Source organism: Grammomys surdaster, unplaced genomic scaffold, assembly GCF_004785775.1.
Source record: "Grammomys surdaster isolate TR1022 unplaced genomic scaffold, NIH_TR_1.0 61, whole genome shotgun sequence".
NCBI lineage: Eukaryota > Metazoa > Chordata > Mammalia > Rodentia > Muridae > Grammomys > Grammomys surdaster.
In genome coordinates this window covers 9,948,310-9,961,096 of record NW_021604563.1, presented here as the reverse complement: position 1 = coordinate 9,961,096, position 12,787 = coordinate 9,948,310, and the positions used below count along the sequence as shown (strand labels likewise).

The 12,787-nt window shown below is 31.2% G+C and overlaps 1 protein-coding gene across 6 annotated transcripts in view; it reads left to right on the top strand.

The window, feature by feature from the left end:
• Window positions 1-12,787, top strand: part of Pcdh11x (protocadherin 11 X-linked) — a 545,209-nt gene that overhangs the window by 423,856 nt on the left and 108,566 nt on the right. For 4 of the 6 annotated variants that reach the window (XM_028778731.1, XM_028779085.1, XM_028779006.1 and 1 more), the window contains one exon: window positions 11,552-11,575. The exons of the other annotated variants lie outside the window; for them this stretch is intronic. In XM_028778731.1, the coding sequence (XP_028634564.1) occupies window positions 11,552-11,575 (24 nt within the window). The remainder of the gene's footprint in view (window positions 1-11,551; window positions 11,576-12,787) is intronic. 6 annotated transcript variants of the gene reach the window in all.

Genomic DNA, 12,787 nt, shown 5'->3' with positions numbered 1-12,787 from the left:
CTACAGTAATTGATTTACTTATGAGTAATTTAAAATAATTTTACTATTAGTTATCCCTCCCCCAAGTTTCTTCCTTCTGGGCTCTTCTGATCCCTAACATTATTTAAACCTTCCTGTTCCATTATTATACTTGAAACATCATACCAAAGCATTAGAATTCTTATTTCTATAAATTTCTTCACATAACATCTTACTAATTTCCAGACCTCTACTTTTTTGTCTTTTATTTATTTATTTATACTCCAGATTTTATTCTCCACCCCTGTCCACCCTCCAATTGTTCTGCAACCCATACCTCCTCCCCAAGACCCTATCCCCATGAGGATGACCCCACCAGCCACTCCCCATCCAACAAGACCTCCAAACTCCCTGGGGTGTCCAGTATCTTGAAGATTAGATGCATCGTCTCTGACTGAACCCAGACCTTGGCAGTCCTCTCTTGTATAGGTGTGGGGGGGCCTCATATTAGCTGGTCAATGTTCCCTGGTTGGTGTTACAGTATTTGAGATTTTTCTGGGGTCCAGGTTAATTTAGACTGCTGGTCCTCCTACAGGGTCATTCTCCTCCCCAGCTTCTTACAGCTTTTCCTTAATTCAACCACAGGGGTCAGAATTTTCTATCCATTGATTGGATACAAATATCTGCATCAGGACAACAATTAATGAATGGTACCTTGCTGTGGCCAGAGCAGCTGTGAGCAACATGTGAATATGAAAAATGGAGGAATAATGGATATAGACACAATGTTCTGTGCTCATTTCAGGAATGAAATACATTTAATTTTCTATAGTTAGCTCAATAGCCTTTGGCTATTTAATAAAAATAGCAATATCAACAGAATCTGAGCGAATAGTCTCTGGACTCCCTTATCTGAGTTCTTGCTTCTTCTCTTCCTCCAAACATGTGGTCTTCTTTTACCGGGGGTCAATCCTGTTAGGTCTTATCTCATACCTTCAGTTTTCCACATTATCTGTAGCTTTCTATACACAGGACTACATTTGGGTTTATGTTTCTGCCCAAGAAAGAAACTACAGGACATATGGACTACAAAAGAACCCTCTCAATCTAAAATAACTTTGTACAGAGAACCAGATCATTGTTTGAACCAATGATTGAGCCTACAGAATGAGAAAAATAATTACCCACTAAATCCAGATGATTAATATCTAGAATATGCAAACAGCTCAAAAAACCTAAAAAAGTAAACAATTTAACTTAGCAAATGTGGCATGGTATTCATCATAGAGCTCTGAAATTTTGAAATATAAATGGATAAGAAACATTTAAAACCGTCTGGTCCCGGACTTTTCTTTGTAGGGAGACTTTTAATAACTGCTTCTATTTCTTTTGGGGTTATGGGACTGTTTAGATGGTTTATCTGGTCCTGATTTAACATTAGTAACCGGTATTTGTCTAGAAAATTGTCCATTTCATCCAAATTTTCCAATTTTGTTGAGTATAGGCTTTTGTAGTAGGATCTGATGATTTTTTTTAATTTCCTCAGTTTCTGTTGTTATGTTACCCTTTTCAGTTCTGATTTTATTAATTTGAATACTGTCTCTCTGCCCTCTGATTAATCTAGCTAAGGGTTTATCTATCTTGTTGATTTTCTCAAAGAACCAGCTCCTGGTTTTATTGATTCTTTGGATAGTTCTTTTTGTTTCTATTTGGTTGATTTCAGCCCTGAGTTTGATTATTACCTGCCATCTATTCCTCTTGGGTGTATTAGCTTCTTTTTGTTCTACGTCTTTCAGGTGTGTTGTCAAGCTGCTAGTATATGCATCCTCCAATTTCTTTTTGTAGGCACTTAGAGCTATGAATTTTCCTCTTAGCACTGCTTTCATTGTATCCCATAGATTTTGGTATGATGTGTCATCATTTTCATTAAATTCTAAAAAGTTTTTAATTTCTTTCTTTATTTCTTCCCTTACCAGATTATCAAGGAGCAGGGCGTTGTTCAGTTTCCATGTGAATGTGGGCTTTCCATTGTCTTTGTCATTTTTGAAGACCAGCCTTAGACCATGGTGATCTGATAGGATGCAGGGGATTATTTCAATTTTTTTATATCTGTTGAGGCCTGTCTTGTGCCCAATTATATGGTCTATTTTGGAGAATGTACCATGAGGTGCTGAGATAAAGGTATATTCTTTTGCTTTAGGGTGAAATGTTCTATAGATATCTGTTAAGTCCAAGTCTTGGGTCTCAGTGGAAAAAACATTGAAACAGATGGCTATAAGCTAATGTCAACTGGCAGCTTTTGTGCAAATTTATAAGCCTGAGTAGTCATAAACCTTGTAAATAGGTAGCCTTGGCAGACAATACCAGCTTAGATAAGGACAAGCGAGTCATAGGCAGAGTCATAGTGAATTGTACCCTGAACCTTCACCTAGTAGATACCTGGTTCTGAAGATATCTGTATTCCCCCTGAACACCCACACTCCAGTGTCATTCCCTTCCCCACATCCAGCCTTTCTGTGTTTATAACCCCTGTGTGAATTAATTATGATTTGAGAAAAATAAATAAATAAAACAAAAAAGAAAAAAAAAAGAAACATTTAAAAATGTTCAACTTCCTTTGCTTTCAAAGAAATGTAAATTAAGGCTATTCTGAAAATTCTTCTTGCCTCAATAAGGAAGACTAAGATAAAAGACTAGATGAAGAGATATCAAAGTAATTTAATGTCAAATGCACTGATTTTAAATGCTCCAAAATTTAGAATGGATGATTAGTAATTATTTAAGTAAGTGATAAATTTTAATTATATAATGCATTTAATATGGTATAATTAATAAAATTAATATGAAAAGAGAATTATTAGAACTCTTTTTACATATGATTAAATTCTTAATATTAATACTATATGTTGCAAGTTTAGTAGATTCTTAGAAAAAGATTATAGATGTATAGATGATAAAGAGAAAGATATATATATATATATATATATATATATATATATATAAATACATGCGTAGATACATATAAATATAGATATCAGTATCAAATTTTATCTAGGATTAACATTGTCTGATCATATCTAATCATGTATAGACTCAAAGTCAGAAAAATCAAAACAACATTAGAGATGAATACGATTATGAGTATCTGTAATCCCAGCACTTGAGATAATGATGCAGAAGATCAGCAGTTTGAGGCCAGTCTCTAGTAGATAGTATATTCTAGGCTAATCTAGATGATATAACCAGGCCCTATATTAGTAAATTTATAAATAACATAAAATAAAATTAATATAATATGATTGCTTGTTCAATTAAAATTATTTGAACTCAGATACTAATATATTTGTATATATGACAATGACAAAACACTCATTTTCTGAGTTTTCTTTTTTTAAAAATTTTTTTATTGGTTATTTTATTTATTTACATTTTAAATGTTATCCCCTTCACAGTTTTCTCTCTGAAAACCCCCTATCCCACTTCCCCTCCCTCCTTCTATGAAGGTTCTCCTTCATCCACCCCCACCCACTCCAATCTCACTGCCCTAGCATTCTTCTATGTTGGGGCATCAAGCTTTAGCAGGACCAAGGGCCTCCTTCTCATTGATAGTAGATAAGACTACATATGCAGCTGGAGCCATAGGTCCCTCCATGTGTATTCTTTGGTTAGTGGCTTAGTCCCAGGGAGCTCCAGGTGTCTGGTTGGTTGATATTGTTGTTCTTCCTATGGGGTTGCACACTCCTTCTCTTCCTTCTGTCCTTCCCTTAACTCCTCCATTGAGTCCCTGTGCTTAGTCTGGTGGTTGGTCAGGCTCTAGAAAAGCCTCTCAGGGGACAGCTATATCAGCCTTCTGTCAGCAAGCACTTCTTGGCATCAGCAATAGCGACTGGATTTGGTGGCTGCATATAGAATGAATCCCCAGGTGGGGCAGTCTGTGGATGGCCTTTCCTTCAATCTCAGATCTACACTTTGTCCCTGTATTTCCTTTAGACAGGAGCAATTCTGAGTTGAAATTTTTGAGAAGGGTGAGTGACTCCATCCCTCAACCAGAGGCTTTGCCTAACCTCTCCATATGGTCTCTAGAGGTTCTCTCTCCCTTTGGTTGAGTATTTCAGCTAATGTCATCACTGTTGGGTCCAAAACCTACTGAAAGAGAATGAAAAATATTTTGAGTGTCTGTGAAATAATAGATATCCATCTCTTGATGCTATAAACAGTGAAACATTATCACTGTTTATAATGTAATATATTGTTCTATTGAATTTATCCAAAAGCAAGTCAAACATAAACATTATAAATTATATTGATGCTACTATATAATAAGATGTAGAATATAACATTTGGAATATTTATGAATTTTTTCTTTTACTTCTCTATGTTTGTTTTCATTTGTCTCTTACAAGTTCATTGACATGTTTAGTAAATATTATATATGCAGCCTAATTAAGTTATCATTTTATGGATATGTCAATATTTAAAATAGTGCTTGAGGTACACAAGATTCCTGTCCTAAACCTAACTTATAATGTAACCGGTAATGCTCTAACTTTGCAGTATTAAATATTAATTTGGAATTATGCATTATTAATGTAAGTCAATTGACTTTTTAAAAGGCAGCCTGATGTTGTCTATTAAAGTACCTTGTATTGTTGGTAAACTGACCAAGACTTCATTAAGGACATGTCTTACAGTAAAATAGTGAAAATTATGGCCATGAGTCTCTATACTGAATTTGATACTAATTGATCTCATTTTGTGAAAAGATATATAATTTTCCTTGTTAAATATTCAAAGTATAATGTCTCTAGACCTCACAAAATATATTAGGACAGAGGAGGCCATATTCTAAATAAACCATTGCCAGTTTTTGTAAACTCTGCTTTTATAATTACTAGTAAAACTTATAATTCAAGTCATTGAATTTAACCCAGTTGTTTATTATTCTATGACACCATTCTAGAGGAGTTGTGAGCAAACATCTAACCAACAACAGATCAAAGTAAAGGTACCACCAAATTCCAACTCATTGAACCAAGAGGTTATATTTGAGATTATAGGAGTTTAGTTCAGTTTTTACTTATACTTCGTGAAAAGACACCACCAAAAGCTACAGGATGGACTCTTTCCTTTCTAGACACCTGTTGGTTTATGGGTTTTTCTAGTTACTCAGGTGGTCTCTGGTTTTTATTTTTTATTTTGACTGTTCAGCTGCTTTTTGTGTCTTTTTGGCAGTTAGGCTTGGCTAATTATTTCTTACTGATTATATTCACTTGTGGATGGAGGGATGTAGTGAATCTGTTCAGCAGCAGAACTTTCTGAAACTTGCTTTTATTTCTAGAGCTTAAGAAGCTTTGTTTCAAGATAGAATGATTCACCTTTCTTTTGAATATTCTGAGTGAATTAAATTCTCTGAAGGATAGAATATTTCATGTCGTTTTGAATATCCTGTGTTTTACTTAGCTTCTCTTCAACATGGAGGTTTATCTTGGACAAAATTTCTATACAATATTTAATCAAAAGAAATAAAAACTATGTTTTTCTTTTTATAGTTCTACAAAAAGCAATATTGTTAACTCAACTTAGTTATGCCATGAATTATTTTAAGATAATTGCTTTTTCTGAAATGATTTATTTTCTATGCCTTGTGTAAGTCATAAGATATATTTTGTCATTTGAAATTGTGTATAGAATTTCTACATTTTAATACATAGGCTGAAAACCATTTTTCCTATATAAAGGTTTGTTCTTAAGTGCATTTGTTGTTAGAAATCTCACAAACTTAGAGTTTTTAAGATTAATAATATTGACTCAATTTTATGTGCATCACTATTTTGTCTGCCTGTATATAACAACACTGAGTAAAATCAAATACTAATATAGATCATAGAGTGTTTTCAATTTCCTGGAACTGGAGTTAAGAACAATTGTAAGCCACCATGTGGACTCTGAGAATGAAATCCAGATCCTGTGAAAAAGCAACAATTGTTCTTATCCACTGAGCCATTTCTGCATCCCCTAGTTTTTAATTTAGTTCTATATTCTGTATATTTTTATATTAGCTAAGTTCTTAATTTAGATTGTATAACTAATCATTAATTATATTTTTTCCTTATGTATTCATCCAAATTACATTTTCTGAACAAGTTACTGTTAATTTTATATGTCCATGACTGAAAGAGTTCATATTTATTAGTTTTATAAATGAATACATTTGCTATAAAATCTTAGACTTCATTATCATTTGTATAAATATTACATTTAGTCAAAAGATACAATTTTTGCTTGTTTTAGATACTAGTCATTTGACTGTAGTGAACCACAAATATTTAATGGAAATACAGTAAGACAATAAGAAAATTGATGTTTATTTAATTTTAAATTGCATGACAAACTACTAAGTTCATATATGGTGATAACATTCAGTCTAATGAGGAAGATACATTTCTAATAGGACATTTTTTGATGAAATTTATTTCCACCATTAGAATCATTATTTTGAATTTTAGTATTTGTAATCAATACTAATGCTTTAATATCCTGATTAAAATTCAGATTACAGGATAAAGATTAAATGATTTGTTAATCAACTCCCATCAAGTTTGTTTAGTATTTAACTTAGTTGTATAATTTTGCTTTTAGTTTTGGAGACAGAAGTTCCTGTAGCACTTTAAGTTAATTCAACTGAAATAAAGTACATCTGTTTAAGACAATTTTCTTTCTTTCAATAAGATATAACCTCACAAGATAAAGGGACATTAGTATGTCTTTCTCCATGATTCAGAGAAGAGATTCAAACAGAGTAAGAAAGGAATGGTGCTAAGGAATAGGAAACTCATAGTGTCACAATGTTTTGTCTGAAAGCAATGGGTAATAGGGGACAGGATAGGACTAGCAAATGTTTTAAATAAATGTACCAGTTATTCATGACTATATTTCTTTTATAAATTTCTGGTAAGTTCTTAGCAATACTATTCTGGAGATATAAATTCATTTCTACATAAATATCCCATTCTGGCTAGAAGTAATGTTAACATTTTTATGTCTAAAGACGCCAAGAAAGTTGGAGATTAATGCTTAGGGATTCAAACAAATGCAGAAATGAATTTATAGTTTATGAAAGATTTATATATTCTTCCTAGTTATGGAAAAAGTAGATCTCAGGCAATATTTTATCTCTAAGTGACATGCTTTCCTTTTATAAGTACCAAAAATATAATATTTATATTTTGAGCATCCAAAGAGCGATTACCTTGAATCTCTGTCTTTTAATCATGAAGTGTAGATGATTTCTTTGGCAAAAAGCATTTGGTTTATTCAAGAAACCTTTTAACATGTCTTGTGCACTCAGTTAATCTGTCAGGCTGGTAAAATAAATCCTTCTTTGACCATCTTCTTCCTGTGCATATAAACTTTTATTTAATTCAGTTTGAAATTCTACTCTTCTACTTTTCATTTCCTCTTCATATTTGTGGCACTGTCTTTTATGCTTTGTTCTTTGCTCACATAAAATATTTATCAACATATCATCTAAGAAGATCAGTTCCCTGCAGTATATACCCAATATGACTTACCACATGGAAAATGTCTTTTGTTGTTTAGTTCTAAAATCTATAGCCATTTTCCCATATGTTAGGTTTATCTACTGACATTTAAAATGTAAAGTTAAAGGATTCTGTGGATATCAATTATGGAAAGAAACTGCTACTAATAATAAATTTTAAAGTAATTTATATCAAACTAAATTGCACACACAACTGTTGTATATGAAACAAATAAAGATTTGAATATTTTAAATTATCATTATATTGGTAACAAAAATGTTCTTATATTCCTTTGGGGAAAACACTATATTATCTTAAACTGATTTTTAAAACCCACTGATATAAAACTGATCATATTTTAGATGTGCCCTATCATTTATTATTATCCAAATACATTTATTTCAACTGATACATTAAGATAGTAAAAAAAAAAAACTTTCAGTAAGTCAACTTTAACATAAATCTTATTCTTTAGGAAACTTAACAATAAATTAATAGAACATTGCTTTGCAAAACTTTTTGCCATTTATATTAGCGAAAATTATTTAAGAAAAAATACTTAAATTTACAGGCTATTTCTAAATATGGTTTCTCCCAACCAAGTCCCTGCCTCCCCTGATTATTTCCTTCCCCCAGTAAATGAAATTGAAACATCCTCACGTGGGCCATTCTACTTGTTATACTTATGGTCTGAGGGTTGTAGCCTAGGTATTCTGTACTTTTCATCTAATATCCACTACTCAGTGTGTACATGCCATATATGTTCTGTTGGGTTACCTCACTCAGGATGATATATTCTAATTACAACCATTTGTCTGCAAATTTCATTTTCTATATCCATTCTTCCAGCTTCTGGCTATCATAAATAAGGTTGCTATGAAGACTTGTGCTTGTTAGGTATGGTGGGGTATCTTTTGGGTATGTACCCAAGACTGGTAGAGCTGTGTCTTCAGATAGAACTATTTCCAATTTCGTGAGAATTTCAATATCGATTTCCAGAGTGGCTGTACTAGCTTGCAATCCCACCAGCAATTAAGGGGTGTTCCACTTTTTCCAAATCCTCACAAGAATGTACTATCCCTTGAGGTTTTGATCTTAACCATTCAGATTACTGTCAGGTACAATCTCAGGGTTCTTTGTATTTACATTTCTTTAATGACTAAACACTTTGAACATATCTTTAGGTGCTTCTCTGACATTTGAGATTCTTCTAATATGAATTCTCTTTTTAGCCCTGTACTCCATATTTTAATTGAATTTTTTGGTTCTTTGGAGTTTAACTTCTTGAGTTATATATTTTGGATATTAGCTTTTTGTTGGATATAGGGTTAGTGAATTTTTTTTTTCAATCTGTGGGTTGATAATTTTTCCTATTTTTCCTTTGCCTTACAAAATCTTTTCAGTTTTATGAGGTCCCATTTGTTTAATTTTAATCTTAGAGACTGAGCCATTGGTGTTCTGTTGAACAAATTTCCCCCTGTGCCAATTAGTTCAAGGCTCTTGCTCACTTTTTCTCCTATTACATTCAGTGTATCTGCTATTATGCTGCAGATCTTGATCCATTTGGACCTCAGTTTTGTTGAGGGTGATAAATATGGATCTATTTTCATAAAATGGCAGGGTATAAAATTAACTCGAACAAATCAACAGCCTTACTTTACATTAATGATAAATAGGCTGTGAAATAATTTAGGGAAACAACACCCTTTACAATGACCACAAATAGTACAAAATACCTTGATGTAACTTTTACCAAGGAAGTGAAAGCTGTATAGGACAAGAACTTCAAATCCGTAAAAAAAGAAATTGAAGAAGACTTCAGATGATGGAATGATCTCCCAAACACATGTATTGGTAGGATTAACATAATGAAAATGACCATCTTACCAAAAGCAATATACAGATTCAATGAAATCCCCCAAAATTTCCAACACAATTATTCACAAACATGTAAAGAGCAATTTTCAACTTCATGTGGAAAAACAAAGAATCCAGGATATCCAAAACAATTCCCAACTATAAAAACAATTCTGGAGAAATCATCATCCTTAACCTCAAGCTGTACTTCAAAACAATAGGGATAACAACTGAATGGCATTGGTACAGAGACACACAGGTCGATCGGTGGTATAGAATTGAAGACCCAGAAATAAACTCATATACCAATGGACATTTGATCTTTGACAAAGAAGCAAAAATCTTATAGTGGAAAAAGACAATCTCTTCAATTAATGGCACTGGTCTAACTGATAGTCTATAAGGAAGAAGAGAATTTGATAGTATGTTACAGCTTGAGTATGAATAACCAAAATTTTATTGACATGGATAATGGTATTTATTTATTTATTTATTTATTTATTTATTTAAGCAAATTGAAAGTTTTGATATTTTCATTATCAAAGGAATATGTTTATACCTTAAAAATTTAAATCTATCAGATTGACATTGCTCATTTAGAAATCAAATTTACTTTTTAGGTTAGTGAAACAAATTTAACAATTACATTTTATAAATGGACTTGGTTTCTGCTTAGTTGTTGTTTTGCTACCTATTCAACTTCTTTCACTTAGAAAAAACATTCAGAGCACTAGAAGCATGTCCAGGCTTAATCCCTTTCATTTTGACATTTTCGATTACCACATTAGATCCCTGAGGACTATGCAACCTGTAATTGCATCTTACAAGTGAAAAGCAAGCTCTTATTTTCAATTTTTTCTTTCTTATTGTAAGATATATGAAAATTATATTGAAGAAACACAGGTTTTGATTGTTTATTGCAATAATGTATGGGAAGAATGTGTTTCCATAGAATTGGATACATCAAAGGTGTAGTGTTTCAGAATACTATCTGAACGATAAATCTTAATCTATGTATCTTTTGAAAGAACTGTTATTTTTTTTCTCTTCAGTATGTTACCATTATATTGCCTTACTTCTCAATAAAACACCTCGTGATAGAGAAGGAATATTCTGTAACACATCAATAACACTGGAAAATAGAAAGCAGTTTCAATTTTTTCAATTAATTTGTGTAATTTATAAGAATATTACATTCACTCTGTCACACTTGCAGTTGCATTTTTGTTTGTTTTTTGACCTAATATGTATCTCTTAGTATGTCATGTGTTATTTCAAATTACCTCAAATTTAATTGAAGTAGGTTTTATGCAATTTCAATTTGCTTGCCTTTTAAACATTTATCCAAACACAAACACTGTAAAATATATACTAAAACACAGAAGTCATCAACAAATAGATTTTACTGTGTGTTTTAAAATTTTAAACGAAAAAATTGGATAGTCATCCATATATATTGATACAAACTTAATATATTAATAGTATAAACTATTTGGTTTAAATTGTCTTCACTTCATATTCTTGACAATGATGTCATAATGTCTGAATAAAGATTAATTAAAAAATAATTCCTGTGTATCTAGAGTATGATTATCATAAAGTACATGAATTTTCTTTTTAATTGTGATAAATAATATGTATGTTTGGTTGTGAATTTATAGGACATTATTCTCAAAACAATGATAATAATTTCACTGAAATACATTGTCAGGCTAGTGTCTACTGATTAGGCAGTCACCTTTATTTTTATCACCAGAATTTAGACGCAAGTGTGTTTTATGTAAAATGTACTGTTTTCTTGCATTCTATGTTTTCAATAGGATGGTATATGAATGCTAGTGGCATTTTATTTGTGTACTAAGTTTTCTTTTTACACTTAGTAAAGCTAGACATATATTGATTTCTTGCATAACACCGAGCTCCTAATAAATAGGTAATTAGCTAAAGGCACATAGGCATTATCTAAAGGAGCAATCACTACTTGCTGAAAGCACAACATATTACATAGGCTTGGTTAAATTTCATTCTCGCAAATTACAGAAGACAAACTTAAATAAGTTCTATCTTGTTTAAGTTAACACTGTGAAATGGGGTTGAGAATACAATGTGTAATATAATTTACTATGTAACTTATATAGTATATTGGGAAGAAGAGTAAATATATATTGTTTAACTTTATGCAAATCTCTTTTTAGCTTTCATTCCTGGACTAAAGAAAGGTACAGTAGAAACAAATGCAAAGTTTCACTAAAATGCATGTTTCACTTCAAAATAAATTGTTCATGTTTGTTTTGGGATCTTTTATTTTTTTCACATCTCATAAAGCTTTACAAATTTTAACTGCTTGCTTCAGATTTTTTTTAAAAAAATGAAGTGGTATCTAAGATGATACTCCTTAAGTTTGTTATCCTCACTACTTGAATGATTTTTTCCAATCTATTTACACTGATTTTTATGCAAAAAAATTAATATAATCGTGTGGTCATTTGTTTGACGTAAAGTAACTGCTTTCAAATTGACTATGGATCTAATTATATTATTTCTCTGACCAGGGGGATGTTTTCAACATTTTTCTGAGGGAATACAAAAGATAAAATATTATCTTAATTTCTTTTCTAATTTGATCTATAAATTTTTATACTGTGTACATGGTAAAGAAAATAGTCTCACTTCCATTCTTGCAATGGTATGTAGGGTACACTTTTTACCAATATTTGTGGTATAGATTATTTGTGAGTCTCTACTAAGATAAGGCTAAGAAACAATCAATATTTTTCAACATTTAAGCAACCAGTTAAAATATATTAAATTTTATCTCTTGTTCATAAAATTTTAAGTTGTTATTGGATATTCTGAATGCCTCATTTATATTTATGATCTTCATATTTCAAAACAGCCTTTCTCTTGTTTTAATGTCCAAAAAATATGATTTTGCTTTGTAAGTTTTAAAATTACAATCAATAGTCCATTGTTACTACAAACAATCTAAAATAATTACTAATGAATAGGTCTTTCTGAACTTGGTAATAAATCCAATGTGTTACAAATAGATCTCTTTATTCTTCAAGTTAGATATGTGAATTTGAAATATGACTATTTTTGCTACTTTGATTGTTTTCAGATCTTGGATCGTCTTGTGTTTAGTTTAAATACTTCTTTAACCATCTTTTATGATCATCTTTTATGATCATATTAAATTTCAGCAATCCTCAAAATTTTGAAAATTTAATAGTAATATCTTAATCTTAATGTCCTTCAATGTCTCATATATTGAACATTTTCATACATAATAAAGTTAATGTGAAAATATTGCAAATAATTTTATATCTCTCTCCTTATGGTTTTGTAGCTATTTCCTTGCAAATTCATGAGCTGTAGATAAGGAATACTTTTTCTTCATTTCAAATTAGTTGATTTCATTGTAATAACTT